We start from the raw sequence: 23,283 nt of genomic DNA, 5'->3' as shown, positions 1-23,283 counted from the left end.
GGAATCTCCTTGCAAGTTGGGTTAGCACTTAGCAGTTGAAAGCTTGGTAGGTGACCAAGTCAAGTTCAGTTTTGGGTATAGATTATGGACTTGTCCCAGATAGGAATGGGTAGTTCCTAGGGAGAATTGGTGTATGTAATCAAATGATTATAGTGAAATTCCGTCACTGTTGTGATGGAGACTGGATGTAGGCTGCACTGTATTTAGCAGCTAAACCAGGATACTTCTTGGTGTGATTCTCTCTCTCTCTCTTCTACTCTATTTCTATTTCTGTTAAGTAGGAGACAAAATTGAAAAACATCTCCTGACTGGTTACGAGACAAAAAGAAAATATCTCTTGACTGGTTATGAGACAAAAAAAAGCAGAAAAATCTCCTGAAGCTATTTTAAAAGGGTAGAAAGTAATACCCAGCAAAAAGGGGCTAAGATTCAACCCTCCCTTCTCTTAGCCACTGATTACCATCAACTGTGCGATCAGTTTCGAGGAATACCGATGGGTATCAAGATGCACAACAGCAAAGAAAATCTGGGACAAACTTCAAATTACTCATGAAGGCACAACCCTAGTGAAGAAGACCAGAATAGACATGCTGAACAAAGAGTATGAAATATTCTCAATGAAGGAAGAAGAAATGATAGATGAGTTGTTCGAAAGATTCAACGTCATCGTCACTGGCTTGGATGCTATGGGAATCACATATCCTGAATCTGTGCTTGTGAGAAAAATTTTGAGATGTCTCACAAAAAAGTGGGAAACAAAAGCAATAGTGATAGCTGAAAGTAGCAACATTGATAATATGACATATGATGATTTGAGAGGAAATTTTCTTGCTTTTGAAAACACTTATTTGAAAAAAGATACAAAAAGGAAAGGAATTACTCTCAAATTTGTTTCTGAAACTTTGGATGATGAATCCAGTGATAACTCATCTGAAAATGATTTTGTTTTGTTTGCTAAGAAATTCAGGAAAATGGTGAAACTGAAGGAGAAAAACAGAGGAAGCAGCTCAAGAAAGGCAAAGAAGGATCTCAGCAAAGTGATCTGCTACAACTGCAAAGAGGCTGGACACTTCAAATCCGATTGCCCTAAGCTGAAGAAGGAGGATAAGCCGAAAAGGAGAAAGAATAAAGGACTCATGTCTTCTTGGGAAGACTTGGAAAACGACTCTGATGAAGATGAAGAATCTGAAACTAAGTCTCAAACCTGCCTTATGGTCGATCACGTAGAGCAGGTAGTTTTTCATAACCCTGACACTGAAGACCTTCATCTTATGATTGATCATATTTCTGAAAAGATTAAATGTTTCCTAAGAGAAAATCAAGATCTTGAGTCTCAAATAGAAATACTGAAGGCAGAAAATGGTTTTCTGAAAGAAAAGTTGAGAGAGGCTGAAACCGCTGTTGATCTTGTTGAGGAAAACAAGCGGTTGAAAGCTGAAATAAAAGCTTGTGAAAAACAGCATTCTGTAGTTGCATATCTTAACTGTTTTGAAGAAAATGAGAAGTTGCTTAAAGAGGTAAAAAGACTTAAATAGGACTTAGCCACCTTTGCTCAAAGTTCTGAAAACTTAAATCAACTTTTGGCTAGTCAAAAACCTCTTTATGATAAAGCTGGGCTGGGTTTTCATAAATTTGCAAAATCTGTTGAAAAACCTTCTTTTACAAACATGGCATCATCTTCAAATGATGTAAGGTTTCAAAACCCAACAAGCTTTAGAAAAACAGCAACTCAAAGATTTTGTAGATTATGCAATCAGAATGGACATTCTCCTATTCAGTGCTTCTTTAGTAAAAGAATGATTGGAAACAAGGTTTACAAGATTGTGTGTGATTATAATGGCTTGGGACAAAGAAGATGGTTTGACATCAAAGGATCCAAAAAGATTTGGATACCTAAGGTCACTTGAGCTTATTTTGTAGGTTTGCCTAGCATCCAAGCGAAAAGACAACATCTGGTATATGGATAGTGGGTGCTCTAGGCATATGATCGGAAAGGCAACGTTCCTCATCAAGCTTGATGAGTATGATAGAGATTTTGTCACTTTCGGTGATAATGGAAAAGAAAAAATAGTGGCCATAGAAAAAGTTGGTAAAATTTTCTCTTTTTTCATAAATGATGTTTTGCTTGTTGATGGTTTGAAACACAATTTACTAAGCATTAGCCAATTATGTGACCTTGGTTATGAAGTTATTTTTAGAAAATTGGATTGCTTAGTTATTTGTGAAAAATCTGGTGAAATCTTGTTTGAAGCTAAAAGGTGTGATAATGTGTATGGATTAACTCTTGAGGATTTAAAAGATAAAAAAAGTGACATGTTTTACTTCACTTGAATCTGAAAAATGGCTTTGGCATAAGAAATTAGGTCATGCAAATATGTACCAAATTTCTAAGCTTGTTAAGAAGAACTTGGTGAGAGGAATTTCTAACATTAAATTTGATAAGGATATTACTTGTGATGCTTGTCAACTAGGCAAACAAGTAAAATCCTCTTTTAAATCTAAAGATGGAATTTCCTCCAAGAGGCTATTGGAAATGTTGTATATTGATCTTTTCGGTCCAACAAGAACTCAAAGTTTAGGAGGTAAACATTATGGTTTGGTGGTGGTGGATGACTACTCTAGATTCGGTTGGGTTCTCTTCCTAGCTCATAAGAATGATGCATTCCATGCTTTTTCCACACTTTGTAAAAAGATTCAAAATGAAAAGGATTTGAAAATAGCCCACTTAAGAAGTGATCATGAAAAAGAATTTGAAAATCAAGATTTTAAAAAATTCTGTGATAATTTTGGTATTGCACATAACTTTTCATGTCCTAGAACTCCTCAACAAAATGGGGTAGTTTAAAGAAGGAATAGAAGCCTTCAAGAAATGACTAGGGCAATTCTTTGTGAAAATGATGTACCAAAATTTTTTTGGGCTGAAGCTATAAATACAGCTTGTTATATTTTGAATAGAACCATCATTCGGAAAGGTTTAAAGAAAACTCCATATGAGCTTTGGAAAGGAACCCTCCTAATCTTAAGTATTTCCATGTTTTTGGATGCAAATGTTTTGTTCTTAACAATAAAGAAAATCTTGGAAAATTTGATTCAAAATTCTATGAGCTAGGAGACGTGTAAAATTTTGGAGGAATTCCATGCTTTTTCCACACTTTTTTCATATACTTGGCACAGAGGCAGTAACGAGACGTGTAAAACTCACGAAATTAATAAATAATTAGCCAATAAATTAATTATTATTTAAAGAAATTAAAAAATTAAATTTTATAGTTTAGAATGGAAGAAATAATTAAAATACAAATTTTAATACTAATTTTAAAGATTTTGTCCCAAAAACAGGCCAACAGGCCAAACCGGTTGAATCGAGCCCAAACTTGGCCAAGGCCCATTATATAAACGAGGCATTCAGCCTCCTTTCTTTCACAAAATGGGTTTCACACCGAGGAAGAAGGAGAAAACAAACGAAACCCTCCTTCAAAAATTCAATTCCACGTAACTTTCAATCTGGAGCTCCAATTGACGAGCCATCAGTGGCTATGCGTTCATCTTGGAATTCTTGACAAAACCAATAGATCAATTTGGTAAGAATCTATCAATTTCTTACCTAGCCACTCTCCCCTAATTTTAAAATTTAAAGTTTTGATTTTGAGAGATGATGTGGTATTGATGTTCTAGGGTCGAATTAGGTCGTGGATAGTGTTGGCCTTTGTCCATTTCATCCATGGGTAAGGTAAGGAACTGTTGAAACATTGTGAATTATTGAATTAGTGAAACCTATGATGATTATAGTGATATTGTGTGAATTAGATTGTGTTCTTATTGATTTGGAGTTCAATTGGGCAGTTTGAAACGAAATCCGAGTGATTAAGTTTGAGGAATTGATGTTTGGAAGCTTGGAGCTTGTGAAAGGAGAGGTTTTTGAAGTCTTCCAAACTTAGGGAGAAATCGGCCAAGGTATGGTTTTGGTTTCTTGTAGATAATATATAATGTTTTGTGAAAATATAGGCTAGATGACCATAGGATAAGTTAGAAATGATTTCGATATTGGAATTGGTTTGCTTATTGGAAATGATTTAAAAATGGTTTCAGAAGTAGTTTGGTTGGGACCCAAGGAGAGTGGCAAAGTCCGAATTATAAAGGAAATGCTGCCAAAATTTTTATAAAAAATAAAAAATTTGGTTTGAAGTATTATTTAGACAAGTATGGATAAAAGAATTATATTATTTGACTTCAATTTATAAAGAAAGGAAATGCATTATGTTTTGAGTTTTATTTAGTTAAGAAGAGAATTATGTTTTGAGTATGAATTATTGATGAACGGAATGGGAGGTGTGATGATGATAATTGTTGAATGAATTGAGTGATGATGAGGATGAATTTGATATGGAAATGTTTTATGGGGATCGTGGTTATTTACCGCGCACCAGATTTTAAAGAAAATTGTTTTGTGGGGATCGTGGTTATTTACCGCCCACGTGTGTGCTATTTTCTAATTGAAAATGTCTGTGGGGATCGAGGTGGTTTACTGCCCGCAGATAGGGAGAATCGAGGTGGTTTACCGCTCACCAGTTTTCAAGAGGACGATGTCCGGGTTAGCTACCGGACATGTCGGGTTGGCTGTATAATCAACAGATGAGACTCATCAGCCATAGGGTAGGCATACATCATATGCATATGTGTGTTTTGTTTGATTGTGCATTAATTGGACTTGCCTATGTGATTATTATGTTACCTGCTATATCTGCTACCTGCTGTATCTGTATCCTACTTGTGTTTGCTTGTCTGTGTACAGGAGTTTTGGAGGATTGGAGGAAGGCGGACATTAGGACTTAAGTTAGAAAGGAATTAGTAATAAGAACCTTAGATAACTTACCATGTTTATGGTTTTCAATTTATAAATTTTAAGATTTAAATCTGGGTGTCAGAGTTCTAGGATTGCCTCTGGCTTTTTGGGACCTTATATATTATGTATGTGGGCACCATCACCATGCTGAAAACCTCCGGTTCTCATTCCATATATATGTTGTTGTTTTCAGATGCAGGTCGAGATGTGCCTTGGTGAGCGTCTGGAGGTTCCTATGGCAAGCGAAGTTGGGAAGTTATATTTTGGGGTTGTCTGTTATGTATCTTCTGTTCATAGATTCTCCTATATATATATATGATGTTTAATCCTCTTAGAGACTTTTTGGAGAACTAAGTGCCTTCTTTATGCATGTTGGGTTATTTTGGGATATATACTTATGCTTATGTATTTATATTCCGGCCAGCCTTAGCTTAACAGGTTGCGTCTGGAGCCTGATATTCTGTATTTTGGTATTTGACTCTTTGTATATACTCATGTCTTACCCTTATCTTTTCTCCAATTTTACGTCTTCGAGTGTAATGCGCTTTTCTTTTCGCGATTTTTTGCTTAACCACCCTTTAAGGCTCCTCAAATATTATATTCCTTTAGTTATATTATGTATGTATATTTTATTTTGAACGTCGTAATACCTCATCACCTCTGTTTTACAACTTAAACGTAAAGCTCTGTGCAGTAGGGTATTACAAGACGTGACCGGAAAAAGCATCGTCCACGGTAGCATGCAGTGAGTCCACGAGAACATCATCTTCTTCAACGTTCATGGAGCTCTCATATGTTGTTAATGGAGGAAGAGGGTCTGCGTTGGAGTGGGTGGAAACCAAGCCAGGAGTATGGATCTATTAGGAATGGGTAGAATTCTTTGGGTTGGGTCTGCTTTTGTGGCTGTATCTCCCTCCACGATTCTGAATTGCCTAACTCCATCCATATAATTATACAAGTCCTAACTCCAGCCATATAATTTGTGAACTAGCTTATTTACCCTCGTCCGTTCACGAAAATGCGAGAACTCTTACTCATTTAACACTACATTCAAGCACCGATGCAGCGGCTCCTACTCATTTGACACTGAACGTGAGCCATGCAGTGCGTTGCTTCCAGGCAACGATTTAGCTTTAGCGCAATAACGTCTTTAATCCATGTCATGAAGATTCGACTAAGTTTTATGTTGGTTGTCGAATGCCTACACAACCCTCCTCCTTTATCTGAGCTTAGGACCGATTATGTACCGCAGGTGTAGCATAGCCAGAGTTTATTTATTGATAATCATACCTACAAATTTCGATCTCCAAATGTGTTTCACTAATAGACAAGTGCTGAAGTGGAGTAGAAGTGATTATACGTAGATTGTTTATATTTCTCTTAATAATTATACACAAATTTAGAAGTGCATGAAGACTATATATATTTCAACACTTCGATTTCCAGCTTCCTGCTACAACCTGCTACGCTCTTGACATGTTGCTTGATCATCTGATTTTCAGAACTCACATTTGCTTTGAGCACGTGAGAGCTGGTTGACCGTTTGTTGCAATAACTCTGTTTGAAAGAAACAATTTTCATAGTGGTATACTAGATTAACTTGTACAGTAGTAAGTTTATACAAATAATCATATATATAATAAAATAACTATATAAAACTTTTAAAATATAATTGACGTCTAAGATGTTCTTAACTTCTAGAGTATATATACAAAAATCTCTTGATCCGCATATGAAATTTTTTACCTATCTAGCCTCCACTATGCTATTTGTGACATCATTGATTGAGCATGTTCTGTTATTACTTGAAGAAGAACCTTCATCAACCATTTCTCTTTCTAAAAAGAACCCAGGCATTTTAGGTAGAGGTAGTGTGGATTCACTAGTCAACATTTGAACAACATATGACATGTTTGGCCTCTCATCTGGACTTTTTTGCACACAAAGTAGTCCCACGTGAATTGATCTTAACATTGAAGATAAATTTGATGTATCTCTTATTGGAGCATGAATTATTTCGTACCCTTTGTCTTCCATAAATAGTTTCCATGCCTGCATATATTTTTTGCAAAGCTTGTGGTTAAGATTAGAAACATATATAACAAATTATTATTAGAATTCAGTTACACACTTACATGTCCTAGAAGATTAAATTGATGATCTTGATGAATGAATCCTCTATTTCTATTTCCACTCACTATTTCTAACACCAATACACCAAAACTGAATACATCGGATTTTGTTGAGTAAACTCCATCAATTATGTACTCTGGTGATAAATATCCGCTGTGCACATCCAACCAAAGGAAAAAGAAAAAGAAAGAAAAAGGAAAAAAAAAAATCAAACATATAGCCAAGCCATCATAGATACCCATATTAACAATCAGCAAAGCATAAGAGACTTACTAAGTTCCAACAACATGTCTTGTGTTTGCTTTTGTTTCGTTCCCTCCAAAACTTCTAGCTAGTCCAAAGTCTGAAATTTTTGGATTCATTTCACGGTCTAATAAAATATTAGCAGCTTTAAGATCTCTATGAACTATTCTATGTCTTGAATCTTGATGAAGATAAAGAAGACCTCGAGCAATCCCATTGATAATGTCAAAGCGCCTAGTCCAATCTAGTAACATGCTCTTCTTCTCATCTGTTCAAAAGGTAGTCAATTATATCTTTCTTGTGGTAAGAGTGTAAACTTAAGTTGAGAAGTAATTGAATAGTGCATGGATTAACACATTATCTCATAATTTAATACGAAACCTCTAGTGGAAATCTTTTTGCATATATAATTTCTGTAGATAAAAGATAATAAGTGTTGAAAAGAAAAATAATATATTGTAGTCTATTCATTATTATATGTTTTTCAAACAAAAAATTCTCATTCACCAAGATAGAGAGTACACTTGCAACTTAATTGAATGATCATAAAGGATTTCTGAAATCAAACCAAATATGAAGTAGTCCAAGCTTTTGTTGGGCATAAATTCATAGACTAGCAATCTTTCTTCTGCATAAACGCAACATCCTAGGAGTTTCACTAAATTTCTGTGCTGAAGTTTGGCAATATGCATAACTTCATTTTTGAACTCTTGGATTCCTTGACTTGAATTCTGTAAGAGTCTCTTAACCGCTATTTCTTTTCCATCCTTTAATACACCCTGAAAGTTGTAACAATATATATAATGTAACATTTTCATATATAGTGTTTTTTTTGTGTAAAACAAAAGGCAAATGGTTTCACTACCTTATATACCGAACCAAAGCCACCTTTTCCCAAAATGCTATCGGTTGAAAAATTATTTGTTGCAGAAGAAATTGTGGACATATCAAACAAAGGCAATTGTGGATCTTCCTCTTGTTGGTCACTTGTTACATCTACATAATTAGCATCATGTAATATGTAAATGCAATACATGCTCTGTTTTCCACATCACTTAAATAATATAAGAGTTACTTAACTACCTTTCCTTCGTATCTTCCATCTAAAGACGATGAAGGCCAAGCATATGATTAGAACACTAGAAGATAACGCACAAATTATGATGATAGTCTTTTTCTTTCGGACATTTGATTTGTGTGATTTATTTTCCTCTATAAGAAGAAAAAATGCACCCGTTAAACGAAAATAAACAATTAATTAATAAATAGCAGAAAATTGAAAAAAAGAATAATTAAAAAAAATAGAAAATACTTATACCTAGTTCTGTAGCAGCCATTCTTAAGTAAATATCTTCAAGAGAATTTGGATTCAGGGCTTTAATATCATTTAAATTACCAAACCACATCAAACAACCACTTGCGCCTTCACTTATATCCAAAGCTGCATAAGCCATACATGAACAATTCTTCAAGCACATCATCTTACAATCTTCAATGCTGATATTTCTACTATACCATGATCTTTCTGTATCTGGCAATTTCAGCCCTGAATACTTCAAGAACCCATCTCCATAACAATCCAATGATGTTCTTCTTACACAACCATCTGATAAACCTTGCTCCTTCTTATTATTATCTTGCACAAATCCATCCAAACAACTACAAATTGGATAGTTGTTAACATTACAACTAGAATAAGCTCCACATGTTTCATAGTAGTCACAATCATCAGCCGGTAACCTTGCCAAGTTGATCCAAGTCGATGTGTCCGTACTCCACTGGCTTCTCTGGTTGATTCCCTCCGGCGTTAGAACCACTTTATGAGGGTTTGAATTATTGATAAGTTCATACATAAAATATATCTCTTCCTCGTTAGAAACATATTTATATCTAAAGATTGGGTTTCCTTTCACTTGTGGCGTTCCACTGAATTGAACTCCATTCCATGATCCGGCACGAAATCTTTTGTTTGCACCTTCTTTAATGAATACTTGAGGATATCCCTTGATATCGATTTGTAAAGTATATCTACCTGGAAACGGATCATCCGAGCTGCTCCATGAGGTTAGATATCGATTCTGTCCTGTTTTCAGATTTATTCCTAACTTCTGTTCAGGCAAGACCGTGTCGCCTGGATAATCAAAACTTTGCCATACGAAATCTTCTTCCTTAGCACCATTGTTGCTTGTTTCTTGCACAACAAGATTTCCTGAATTCAAAAGCTTTGCAACCGGATTCAGGATGGATCTTGTTGCGTTGGAGGACCAAATAAGACTGCTGTTATGATCAAGAAGGACTAGAATTCCCGTGTTGTTGAGCTTCAGAACCCCTGAGGAACCAGTGAGGGGTTTTTCTCTGTTTGCAACCCACACTATTGCCTTTGTTGGATCTTTGTTATACCAGATTCCAACATAACGGTTCTTGGAAGTTCCAGGGCTGAAGAATCCCAATACAAAGATTTCATCAGCTGAAACTATTTTCTCACCATCACTGATAGATTGCAGTGAATCAATAGTGTCCCTTGCAGTGGAAGCCACCATATGGTTCATCAAAAATAAGCATAAGAGAATCATTATTGTGAAGTCTTCCATTTACAGTGTGAATCTGAGTGTCTCTCTGTAAGCAGAAAATGTAGAAAATGTCTTAATAACTTGTACTAAGGTTTCATTGAATTGCCTTCTCTGTCAAAGTTGAAAGTTGCTTACTGGTTTACTTTTTCTTCTTATTATTTTGTGTTAGGTAACAGGAATTTGTCAATTGTTCACTTCATACGGCCCAATTAAGTTATTATTAGTCAATAATATAAGACTAAATACTTGCCAGTTAGTACCTTATTTATCATGAATACCACCTAATGCTATATAATACATACTTAATTGCGCGTGAGAAAAAACTGATAGTGATAAGTGTTACCCTGTTACTTCAATTTCTCAAAAAATTTAAGTTTCTCCTCATGTTTCTTTGTATGAGATCTATATATTATATTATTTTTTAAAAACATAAAAAATAAAAAAGCCCGATAATGCATGTTTCTATAGATGTTAATGAATTGAACAATGCTTTTGAATAATTTTATGAAGTCATTAGACATTTCGATCTGTATCCATAAGTTTATAAAATATTTTTAAAAAAAAATTGAGTAAATTATTAAATTTTTTATTCATAAAAATTTAAAATATTGACAAATTTATTTATAAATAAATTAAATTTGTTGTGTATCCACAAAAAATAACCTCTATATGTGATAAAAATATTCAAACTTAAATTTTATTTATGGATACTTTTATTAGTATTTTAAATTTTTATTTATAAAAATATTAGTTTAATCATTTTTTATGAATACAAAGTAAATTTTTTTGGTCAAGAAATTTTAGAAATAAAAATAATAATATATTCTCTTTATCTTATTATAATTAAGTTAAAAAAATTTAAAATTAAAGAAGTCTTTTCTTCATTCTCTCTCTTTTTCTATGTTCTTATTTCTCAATTCACTATATTTATCTTATATATTATCATTAATTTTTAATTTGACAATTAAAATATATCACATAATATTTTTTAATTATAATTATAATTAAAATTTGTTATATATTATTAATTTATAAGTTAAAATATGTCACATTATACTCTATCTCATTTCAATTAAAATAAAATATTTTTTTTTTGTAAAATTAAAGAATTCTCTCTCCTTTCTTCACAATCTCTCTTGGCTTTTTAATTAGCATACCACAATTTCTAAAATCTATTACCAAAATGTGTCACATGACACTCTCTCATTTTAATTGAAATAAAAATTTTTCTTCCAAAATTAAGTAGCTCTCTCTTTTTCTCTTTTTTTTTTTTTATCTTTCTTTCTCCTTTGCACACTCTATCTCTCTTATATATTATTACAGGTGCATTATATATTACTAATTTCACAAAAAAATACGTCATATGACACTCTTTGTTTACAATTAAATTTAATCCATCACCTTATAACTCGATCTTTATTGTGCATTATAAGTTATAACTTGGCGTTAACTATCATTCATTCTTTGCTTGTAACCGACACATTCATTACGACTTAATAACCATCATTTCCATCTTAATGACCAAACGATCATAACATGAATATCATTAATCAATTTTATGTCTATAAAAGGCACCAATATTTATATCTCAAGATAGACATACAACACATGATAAGTTCTATAAGTTCTATTTCATGTTTTACATTCTATATTCATAGAATTATTATAGACACACAACACATGATAACTTCTATTTCATGTCTTACATTCTATATTCATAGAATTATTCTTATACCTCTTAAACACTTATTTTCTCTTTACCGACGTATAACTCATCTTGACGGAAAGCTTACAAGTATTCACCGATGGATGAGCTATACAGCGGCCAAACCTCTACAAGAACAATTAGCACCCACCGTGGAGCCGGTAAACTAATTTCCTGCTCCACCGAATAGATTCAAAGAATTTGAATTTATTCAAATACTTGAATTAATTTTTAAATAATATTTACATATTTTAGTAATTTATCTATTCTAATTGTTTTTATTTCTCAATCTCTATTCAAAACTCACTTTCATAAGGCCAAATAATATTCATTGAGGATTTTACAAACAATTCATTTAGAATAATGAAATGACTGACACTAATCTTTAATTTTTTATACTTTCTATCAATAATTCGAAACCTAAAAATATGCACTTCAAACTCCTAAAAATTTAAATAAATCAATGTATGTCTGACGGAGGATAAATGTCGGTAAAGAATTTTTACTAAAACAATCGCGTTGCAAGTATAGATCTAGACCGACAATTGAACCTCAATCAATGTTTAAACTGTTTGTCACTTAAGCAAACCCAATAAAATTAACTGAACTATTTAAATCTCGGGTCATCTCTCAAAGGAATTGCAGGGAAGTGTAGTTTATTATTGGTTATGGGAAAGTATAATTTTGGGATTTTTGTAATGAGAAACAAGAAAGTAAAATGGCAAGAAATAAACTAATAACTAAGAAAGCTCTTAGCAAGGAAAGAGAATGAGAAATCCTATCCTCATTATCGTCGTCAATTGTGGTGGTAAATGTAAATTGCCTTCACTTGGTTAACTTCTAACCAATGGAGGAAAGTCAAGTGCATACAATCAACTTAAGTTCACACTCATAGTGAGAGACTAGATTTAGTGAAGTTCAAGCCAACCGGCAATCTTCAATTACCAATCAACAAGAGACCTTGACAATCTAAGAGTCTCCAAACCATCAACCTAAGTCAAGAACACAAAAATCTATTTTAAAATTAAATCTGACAAAGCATTTCATCAAACACTTGGAAGGTACAAAATAAAAACATAGAAAATTAATAAGAGATAGTAAAATATAAGACTAATACATGCAAGGAATCAATAACTAACAATTAAAGAAAGAAGCCATAAATATGAAATACTTCAAATTGCATTAAAGGGAAATTAAATCTAACAAAAAGAGTTCATAAACTAAATTGGAAAAATAAAGAAATCAACAATAGAAGATAAACTAAGATACTAGAACAATAAAAGGTAGAAAAGAAACTAAATTAAAGCAAGATGGAAATCTGAATTTGAAAAGAAATAAAACTAAAAGAAACCCTAAAAGCTAGAGAGAGGGGAGAGCCTCTCTCTCTAGAACTCTACATCTAACTAAACTTAAAAATGTGTGTATGAATGAATGATTCCAATGATCTTTCCATCTCCACTCTGTAGCCTCTTGTCTTCATTTTTGGGCCTGAAACTGGGTCAAAAGCAGCTCAGAAATCGCCCCCAGCGAATTTATTTTACTGAGGCACATGACGCTCATCACGCGTACGCGTCAGCCACGTGTACGCGTCGCTTGGACTCTGCACTGGCCACGCGTAGGCGTCAGCCACGCGTGCACGTCATTTGGTTATGGCTTGGTCACGCGTACGCATCAGCCATGCGTACGCGTGGAGACCAGCTTCTCAAATCTCTAAATTCTTGTGTTCCTTCCACTTTTGCATGCTTCCTTTCCATCATCTAAGCCATTCCTGCCCTATTAACTCTGAAATCACTTAACACACGTATCACGGTATCGAATGGTAATAAAAGAGGATTAAAAATTAGCGATTTTAAGGCCTAAGAAGCATGTTTTCAATCGTAGCACAAAATTAGGAAGGAAGCTTAAAAACATGCAAATTATATGAATAAGTATGAAAATAGTTGACAAAATCCACTCAATTTAATACAAAATAAACTATGAAATAGTAGTTTATCAATGTCACATACAAAATTTCTTTAATTTCATGTTCTTTAATTACTTGCAATGTTCTATCTTTTTTATTCTTGACCAAAAGCGGAAAGAGTACAAAACCTACTATATAATCACTTATAATTTTGTTTTTAGCTCTTGGGATCATCTACTACACAGTAGCCTCATCTCTTACTTTTTTCTTATCTATTATCATGAGAGCGTTGATAAAACCTCTCCCTATATATCATTGTCATTTTAAATCCAAACGTACCATGATTTATTCTTTGCATTAGCTATTCTTATCCATGTATCACACTTGTCGAACATGTTTTGCTCTCTATACTCCAGTTGCGCAAAAACTTCTTTATACTCAAAACATTCCTGAATAATTATTATTATTCAAGTTTTATTAAATTTGCTCTCTATACTCCAAAATCAAGGTCTGCATATCTATAAAAAAAAATTTAAAAATCATTCTTAACATTTGATAAACTACAACATCAAATTAAAAGCATGTTTATTAATTTCAATTTATATATGAATTCATTAATCACTCATGAACAAATTCCAAACATATCATTTCTATATGGCATTATAATTTTCACACGATCATGCTAATTTTTTTTCATAAATTATATTTATTTATTTTTATTATTATCATCTATACAATTAAATGAGTCCAAGTCTGGAATGTAATTGAATTCTTTCAAAACTCATAATAAAATTTTTCATTAATACTATTTCAATTTTTATTATTTATTTTATTATCAATACTTCATTTATTTTTCTTACCACATTTATAAATTTAAATATACTTTTGCATGAACTTAAATTCAAAATTGAATTGTTCAAAAATAATCCTAATAGCTCTATGTCTCATTTGATTGATTATATATTATTCTCTAGCAATATATCACTATTGCACTATTCATTTTATTAATTTTATGTTGTTATTGATTTAATACAAAAAGTTAAGCAAAAATACGTGCAAACATTCAAAATTTATTATTGTTACACGAGAAATATCCCTCGTCATATGTAACTGCTAAAAATATTATACTAAATGTATCATTCAATAACTATTATTTTGTTGTTTTATTATCAAATTAAAGCATGTCCTACAAAACAAAATTCAGATATTCACATTTGACATGTATGACATTCATATATGTTGTCTTCTTCTCTACAATTATCAACTTTCAAGGCATATTTTTTTTACTTTGAACTCTTTTGCTTTGAACTCTTTTACTTTGAACTCTTTCACATTTCAAGGTATTCATTTTCTCAATTTATCTTATTCATGTCGTATAACCTTCACTATAAATTGTAAATATTCAATAACTAATTGTTTTGAGCGAGCGAGAAATTCATCAATAAGCTGTTGTGGGCCGGAAAATTTTCTAAGACAATTAACCATTATATCCTCGGATCATATAATCAATTCCGTCAATGGATATCTATTTTTGAATTTTTTAGTTCACATACAATCAAATGCTAAAATTGTTCTTAAGCGGAAAAATATCCCTCATACAACTATCTTGATTGAAGACTTTTATCACTCAATTATTTTTTGAATAAGTGCCGACATAATAACCCGACTAAGCTTGGGGGCTCACCATATCATTCACTTATATTTTAATCGAATTATAACTCATTTTATTTTAAGCTTAAGCCTGGATCATATGATCGGCAAACAAAGCTTGGGGGCTGTGATTCGTCATCTTATAACTCGGTCTTTATTGTGCATTATGAGTTATAACTTGGCGTTAACTATCATTCATTCTTTGCTTATAACTGACATCTTCATTACCGACTTAATGACCATTATTTCCATCTTAACGACTAAACGGTCATAACATGAATATCTTTCATCAATTTTTCTATATCTCAAGATAGACACACAACACATGATAAGTTCTATAAGTTCTATTTCATGTCTTACATTCTATTATTCATAGAATTATTATAGACACACAATACGTGATAACTTCTATTTCATATCTTACATTCTATATTCATAAAATTATTCTTATACCTCTTAAACACTTACTGACTTGAGCGTCGGAGTGTCTTTTGCAGATATCCACCCTTTTGTTCTCTCCTTACCGACGTATAACTCATCTTGACGGAGAGCTTACAAGTATTCACCGATAGATAAGTTATACAGCGCCCAAACCTCAGCAAGAACAAAATTAAAATATCTCTTCAAAATCAAGGTCTCTCCTTTCTCCTCTTTTCTTTTTTACATTTCTTCTTCCTCCACTTACTCCACCATCTCATATATTATCACTAATTACTAATTTGTCAACTAAAATATATCATGTAATATTTTTTATTATAATTAAAATAAAATCTGTCTTTTTTTTTTTAAATTAAAGAATTTTCTTTTTTTTTTTCCACTCACTTTATCTCTTTTGACTTTTTAATAATATGCCACAATTTCTAAAATTTATTATCAATATACCACTCTTTCAAAACTATTTATTTACATGTCGTTACTTTTCATGTAGTACCTATTATTGTTTGGTATCTTGATTAGAAAGCGCATATTCGAAAAGCGCTTTTGACAAAGAAAGCTAACGCATAAAATGTTCATTATACAAGAAGTATTAAAATATAACGCGAATCTTATATCCTTTTCTTTTTTTCATTTGATAAAATTTTAATATTTATTATAAGAATGTTATTAATTTTTGAATTTATAATAAAAATTAAATATTGAAATACAATTTATTTTAAAAATTTTCAATTTCTTAATATTATTAAAGGCAAAATCAATAAATACTTAAACTGTGAAAACCATCGAGGTACAAGCACTTACCGTGTTACTACTTGCTAGTAGGCTCTATCTGTCGTGATGTAAATTAATCTGGCAATAGTGATGAGATAGATGTAAATTAATCTGGTCATTCTTAACCAGATACTTAAAAGAGTGAATGTATATTGATAAATATTTTACTATTTATAAATATATATCATTACTACATAATTAATTTTTACTAATATTTAAAAAATATTACTAAATCGTATTAAAATGTTACTTATATATATTAGTAATATTTTAACAAATATTAAATATACTCTATGTCATTAAAGAATTTTACTAACATTTTTTCAAAGATTTAATAATATTTAGTAAAAATGTTACAAAAGATAGTTTTTATAACACTTAAAAAATGTTACTATAGATATTTTTTGTAACACTTAAAAAATATTATAATAGATATTTTATGTAACATTTAGAAAAATGTTATCATAGATATTTTTTGTAACACTTAGAAAAATATTACCGTAGATATTTTTTGTAACACTTAAAAAATATTACAAAAAATCTTTAGTAATATTTTTTTAGTTATATTATACTATTTTTTATTTTATATTATACACAATATAACTATACTAAAATTAATTACTCAACATAAAATATTTTATTAAATTCAAATATTCACAAAATAAAATTTTTATAGACTCTTTCATTAATCAATAATCATTGTACAAGTTTAGTGCAAAACTGAAAGTAAGCAAAGTTCATTCTGATTCTTTTGCAAATTTCTTAGATAGGATTACAACTTACATGAACAATTACACTTTCATCTGCAGTCAAACCTTTGAGCAAATTCTTCTGAACATCCTCCTTATGCAAACTGGATTCATTAGATATAGAATCATACTTTCTATTTCCGTTGCGAATATCGCATTTGACAACAACTGACAAGTCTTCTACGCGCTCTTCATGTAGAATTGAAATTGGAGAATTTGATTCGTTCTTTATATTGGATTCCATGACATGTTGTATTGCCTTGATGGCTATGAATATCGAGGTATCAACAAATCAACTGTGCAGCAGGAAAGCTTTTTTATCTCTGACCACTCTCTCCTCTTCAGTTTTGCAGGAAGAGAAGCCAATACTACAAAATCTAAAGCCCATTGTCTAAGCTCATATTCACCATTTCTACCTTGGCCACCACCATTACCACCCCAGCTTTTGTCCTCATCAGGAAGGGCAGGAAAGTTTGAAAGTGACTCGGCAACAAATGGAGGGACAAGCCAAGTATTTGCTCAGAATCTATATGGAAGATTGCCAAACTGAACGAGATAAAATTGTTAGAAAAAGAAAAAGAAAAACACTTTTTTATTTAAAAGTAAAAATAAAATCAATTGGTATAAATATTACCTTGTTATGTTTAGAGAAAGCTTTCATTAAAGATTCATATGCCTGCACCAATCAGAAAATTATTTAAAAGGATTTCAAAAGAAAACTTGAATTTCAAAATTGTGCTTGTTTAAAATTTACAGAACAACCAACACAGAATATAGAAAATGTAAAAACTTAAAACATGAATATGTTCCATTACAGCAACAAGTTCATGATTAGTAACCAGAAAACAACCAACACAAAAAAATAGTGCAGCATGAAAAATACATACATTAACGAAACCTCGACTTAGCTGTTGCAGAAGATCAACCAAAGTGTGACTTTGCAGAGATCATTTTCCAACAGTATAAAATCCTTTCTCTGAAGCCACCACTTCTATTACCTTCCCATTTCAGATTTTAACCTGCATGCCCCAGCACCATTTTCACCTTCAAAATTACTATTATTGTAAGAAATGACAGTTTAATTTCTATGCTAATTGTATCTGAAACAACTAGGGATGGCAGTAGTACCCGTACCCGCGGGTACCCACCCCGCCCCTACCCGGTCGGGGCGGGTTTAAACCCGACCTAGAGCGGGGCGAGTCTGAATCGTGGAGGGTTGATGAACGGGGCGGGGCGGGGTCGGGTTCAGGCTAAACCCGCACCCTACCCGCCCTGGAGTGCATATATATATATATATAAATAAAATTTTAGAAATTAGGGTTAGTTCTTACTGTCACTCCCTTTTAGTTCCCAACCCTAGGCAAACTCACTTTGTCACTTTTTCATCTCTTCTCCAAGGACCATAGCCTCGGTTCAGCTACACCAGACCACCAGTCAGTTGCCGACTTGCTGTCACAGTTTGTTCCGTCGCTGTAAGCCGGTCAGCGTTGTCACAGCCGCCGTCGCTCACCAACCCTAGGAATTAGGGCTCAGATCCTCACCAGATCCCCACGTCGGCGTCGCTCCCGCTTCTCGCCGTCACTGTCCTCGCCGACTCGCCTCTCCAATCTGTGGTCTCTGGTCTTTGTTGTCCCTCCTTCATCCCTCGTCATCTCTCTGGTGACTGGTAAGCACTAAGCACTCCTCGCTTACTACTTACTGCTTCTGTGCTTCTTCAGTTTTTCTTTTTAAGTTAATTTTTATGATTTATGTTTTATGTTAAAATAGTTAAGCAAAAACTAAAATTAATTTTGATGCTCAAAAGATCATTTAAAATTCAATGCATGAAATCTTTTGACTGGGCAGATTCCTGCTTTAATTTGGAAATTATGTGATAGACTTGTTTCTCTTAGGGTTTATGGAAACTCCTTCTATGAGAATGTTTCAGAACCTGCATTGCCTAACTCTTCTTCTTGTAAGAGTCTTCAGTTTCTTGATTTGGGTGATAACAGATTCTTTGGGAAGTTTTCTGAGTTTGTTACTAAGTTTGGTGGGTTGAAACAGCTTGATTTAGGGAACAATATGTTTGTTGGTTCAATTTATCAGACTTAGTTGGAATAAAGCTTGAAAAATTGAAGCTGTTTTGGCTTCTTTGTTGATTGGTTATATGCATAAGAACAAGAAGAAGTGCATATTTGGTTTTGATTTATCATTCTTATTTATTCTGAATTTTGATTTTATTCTGATTTTACAATTGTCATTGAGTACTGAATAGACCCTTGAAGGAGCAGAATGATTTGGTTTATGAAAGGAAATATGCTCATGGTTTTCTAATTATGGAGAGAATCACAAACTATTCTGTTTCTTTTGTTAAGAATAAAGACCAGAGCAATACGCTTAGTGTAATAGTGTTAATCATGTAGAAAAGAGTTTATATATGGACATTTTTAAAGCTCACAGAGGCTATTTTCTCAGTCTTATTTTGCAGCTTGGCATAAGGCATAATAAGCCTAAAACTATTTTTTTATATGTTTTGGTATTTTGCAGTTTTTGGTTGAATAAATTTGGCTAAATTTTGCCTAAAACTTCTGATTTTTGTGCATTTTTTCTTTGAAAGATATTCTAAACCATTAAATTTCCATTGCACAAGCATATATTGATTTACACATATTAAGTATTGATTTATAACATTATAAGCACTCTGTACTCGTAGAAATAAGATAAACAAAATTTTAATTTGCTTGAATAGGGACTTTCAACAAGGAGTGTCAACACTTAAATTAATTTTGTTTTTAAGGTTCCCAAAATTCTTGTATGGTTTAGTAAATTAATTAATTCTTTCAATACCAAAATAAAGCTTGTTTTCTTCTTTTGTGTTTTGATAATTACATAATAATTGACATTCTTCTAGATATAATTTGTTTTGTTTAAAATATTGTTAATATGGAATTGTTGATTCTATGAATTGACGAAGTCATGCATCATCAGGTAATTTGGATGATCATCAAATCACATTCCAATTTCTCCTCCAATCACATTTCAATATATGCTTGTGCAATGGAAATTTAATGGTTTAGAATATACTTGTGCAATGGAAATTTTGCCTAGTATAATTACACCAGTAACAGGAGGTTAGTGTGTGAGCTTATTATATTAGGAACAAAGAAATATTAAAAAATCAGTAGATGTATTTATTATTTTGTGCATTTATGCTTTGAATTATCATTTTTATGCATTTTTAATTTTGATTTTATTCTGATTTTGCAATTGTGTATTCTGATTTTTATGTATTTATGATATAATTTATGCTAATTTTATACCCTCATTAATTTTAATTTTATTGATATAGGTGTTTTCAAATTACTTCATGGCTAGTAATGCTAGAGAAGACACACAAAGCAACAGTGTTGCTCCTAATGATAATGAAATTGAAGTTCAAAATAATGCTAATCTAACTTCAGAAACTCCACAAGCAACGGATAATGTCTCAACTTCAGAAGGATCAACTCTTAATGAAGGTGACAATAAGACTCATGTTAAGAGTGCTTATTAGGAGTATTTTGATCGTTTGAAAGTTGAAGGTGAATAGAAGGCGAAATGCAAGTTTTGCAAGAGTGTGCTTAGTGTAAATCCGAGGAATGGTACCAAGTCATTGAGAAATCATGTGGATCGATATTGTAAAAGAATAAAAGTGGCAAACTCTAGGCAATCATCAATTGTTGAATCATTGTCAAAATAATCACAAAAGCAAAAGGTGAATGAAGATGGCTTTGTGTTTGATCCTTCATTTACAAGGAAATGTATCGCTGAAATGATTATTTTGCATGAGTATCATATGAGTTGTGTGGACCACCATGGATTGAGGCGAGCTTTTGCTTCAATGCAACCAACATTTAAAATGCCTAGTCGAAACACCGTCAGAAAAGACATCTTGAAGATGTATGGGGATGAGAAGCGGAAGTTAACTCTTCAACTAGATGAAAATGATAGTAGAGTTGCAATAACTAGTGACATGTGGACTTTTAACCAAGAAAAAGGATACATAGTTGTCACGGCTCACTATATTGATAGTTCGTGGAAGTTGCATATGCGCCTATTGAGGTACCTTAAGAATTTTTATAAACTTTTATACATTGTGTTGTTTTCATATGTTGAGTTTCGTTAATCTAAAAATGCATGCATGTTTGTTAATCTTTTCAGCTTTTGTTATGTTCCTTGTCCCCATGCAAGTGAAGTTCTCACTGAAACGTTGATGAAAATATTGTTAGAATGTAACATTGATAGAAAATTGTCCACTGTTACATTGGATAACTGTTCTACTAATGATGCTATGATAGATGGACTGTTGGGGCATTTAGATTCTTCATGCTTGATGTTGGGGGGTAAATTGTTACATATGTGTTGTTGTGCTCATATATTGAATTTGATTATGAAGGATGGCTTAAGTATTGTTAAGAAAAGTATAGAAAAGATTCGTAGTAGAGTATTGTATTAGACTGCAACACAGAAAAGGAATGAAACTTTTGTGAGTTGGTGTGCTAAAACAGCGATCTCATTTACTAGGAAATTAGTTCTTGATTGCGCAACTAGATGGAACTCAACTTATTTAATGTTAGAAACTGCTTTGTTGTATAAAGCTGTCTTTCCTAGGTTAAGGCAAAAGGAACCCCAATATAAAACTGTGCCAAGTAATGAGGAGTGGGAACTTGCAAAGTAAATATGTGATAGATTGAAGTTGTTTTATGATGTTACTCAACTGTTTTTTGAGTCTAAATTTCTAACTAATAATCTTTATTTTACTCTGGTTTGTAAAATAAAAGTGTCATTGGATGAATGAAAAATTTCTACTAATCCGTTAATTGCTAATATGGCATCTAACATGAACAAGAAATTTGAAAAGTATTGGGATGAAATTCATGGCATTATGGATGTTGCTGTTATTTTAGACCCTAGGTACAAGATGGTTGGGGTTGAGTTTCAATTTGAAAAAATATATCCAGATCCAACAGAATGCTCCAAGAAAGTTGATAGAATTCATCAGTTGTGTAATGAGTTGGTCAATGAATACACTCAAAAAATGAGTTCTGATGTGTCACATGTCGGTGTTGGTGTTGGTACAAAAGAAGTTAATGAAGGTGGAAATACAAGTTTATTTAGGGGTGATGATTATATGGTGTATCTTAAAAGAAGAAAAATGACAAGGAGTTCATATATAAATATTGAGTTTGATCATTATCTTGAGGAGGAAATTCATCCTCCAAATGATCATAACTTTAATGTTTTGAAATGGTGGAAGAACAATCAGATGAAATTTAAAGTTCTTGCAAAAATAGCTAAGGATATATATGCTATTCCGGTATCCACTGTTGCCTCTGAATATGCTTTTAGTACAAGTGGTCGTGTAATTTTTCCTCATCGTGCAAAGCTCAAACAAGACATAATTGAAGCTTTGATGTGTGGCCAAAGTTGGTTGTGGGCACCTTTGGGAAGTAAAGGTGATATATTGTTTAATCTTCATTTATGCTAATTTTTTGAATAGTACCAATTAATTTGCTAATTGTTATCTCTTTTGATTTTCAGGTTTAAATCTTGATTTGCAAACTTTTAATGATGATGAAGATGTTGAAAATGATCAAGAATAAGGGTTGAAGATTCTTTTATATCTAATATTGTAATTTCTTTATTATGATGTTAAATTTGTAGTGATCTAATACTATTTTTTTAATTTCAAGTTATTTAAGCTAATAACATTGTATGAATTTTATGTTTGTATTTTAATTTATCTATGAATTTTAAGTTGTCTTAATTTATATATGAATAGGTAAAAATTAAAATATTTAATTTTTATAAGGGCGGGTAGGGTGGGGCGGGTACCCACAGGGGCAGGTTCAGGTTCTGTAATTTACTACCTGCGGGTAGTGATGGGGCGGGTAGTATATGAGTAACAGGACGGCGAGGCGGGGTCGGATAGGGAAAAATCCCACCCCTACCCGCCCCATTTCCACCCCTAGAAACAACTAACACACACATATATAAAGAAAAAATTAGAACCTAAAGCTGAAAGTAGTCTCCTTTACTTCTATCTTCTTCACTTTTCAGCTCACATTTCTTCAAATTTGCAATTGACTCAATTACCCATTAGCACAAAATTCAAAACTTTATCCATAATCCTCATCCCCCATTATCATTTAAGCACGTGAAATGAATTGAATAAAAAAAAATGCATGAAGACAAAAATGCAGAGGAATGAGCCAGAGTGAAGGTGAGAGTAGTAGTTAGTTAAATTTACCTTTTATCCT

At 32.3% G+C, this 23,283-nt stretch overlaps 2 protein-coding genes across 3 annotated transcripts; one reads left to right on the top strand and one right to left on the bottom strand.

The window, feature by feature from the left end:
- Window positions 1–6,194: 6,194 nt before the first annotated feature.
- LOC107610647 (G-type lectin S-receptor-like serine/threonine-protein kinase At4g27290) lies at window positions 6,195–9,905 on the bottom strand. 2 transcript variants are annotated; one of them, XM_088497608.1, is made up of 8 exons: window positions 8,538–9,905; window positions 8,303–8,431; window positions 8,085–8,215; window positions 7,788–7,998; window positions 7,250–7,487; window positions 6,979–7,129; window positions 6,590–6,895; window positions 6,195–6,400 (listed from the first exon to the last, which is right to left on the bottom strand). In XM_088497608.1, the coding sequence occupies exons 1-7, from the start codon at window positions 9,808–9,810 to the stop codon at window positions 6,590–6,592; spliced, it is 2,439 nt and encodes an 812-aa protein (XP_088353734.1). In that variant the 5' UTR covers window positions 9,811–9,905; the 3' UTR covers window positions 6,195–6,400. The 2 variants fall into 2 exon arrangements, with proteins under 2 accessions (XP_088353734.1, XP_016168157.2); XM_016312671.3 differs by lacking the exon at window positions 6,195–6,400 and having other exon boundaries at window positions 6,459–6,895.
- Window positions 9,906–21,851: 11,946 nt separating this feature from the next.
- Window positions 21,852–22,626, top strand: LOC110265250 (zinc finger BED domain-containing protein RICESLEEPER 2-like). The gene is made up of 2 exons (XM_021108153.2): window positions 21,852–22,479; window positions 22,565–22,626. The coding sequence occupies exons 1-2, from the start codon at window positions 21,852–21,854 to the stop codon at window positions 22,624–22,626; spliced, it is 690 nt and encodes a 229-aa protein (XP_020963812.1).
- The last annotated feature ends 657 nt before the right edge of the window (window positions 22,627–23,283 follow it).

This window comes from Arachis ipaensis, chromosome B8 (genome assembly GCF_059453495.1).
Source record: "Arachis ipaensis isolate K30076 ecotype BB chromosome B8, ASM5945349v1, whole genome shotgun sequence".
NCBI classification, from domain to species: Eukaryota; Viridiplantae; Streptophyta; class Magnoliopsida; order Fabales; family Fabaceae; genus Arachis; species Arachis ipaensis.
This window is presented reverse-complemented; position numbering and strand designations above follow the sequence as displayed.

Bases quoted from the DNA above. Each gene is read 5' to 3' on its own strand.
- LOC110265250 (XM_021108153.2), top strand. From the start codon at position 21,852: ATGGCATCTAACATGAACAAGAAATTTGAAAAGTATTGGGATGAAATT. The intron at 22,480-22,564 runs GTGATATATTGT...TTTGATTTTCAG, and splicing joins GGCACCTTTGGGAAGTAAAG to GTTTAAATCTTGATTTGCAA.
- LOC107610647 (XM_088497608.1), bottom strand. From the start codon at position 9,810: ATGGAAGACTTCACAATAATGATTCTCTTATGCTTATTTTTGATGAAC. The intron at 8,432-8,537 runs GTATAAGTATTT...TTCTTCTTATAG, and splicing joins AATGGCTGCTACAGAACTAG to AGGAAAATAAATCACACAAA. The intron at 6,896-6,978 runs GTAAGTGTGTAA...AAATATATGCAG, and splicing joins AATTTAATCTTCTAGGACAT to GCATGGAAACTATTTATGGA.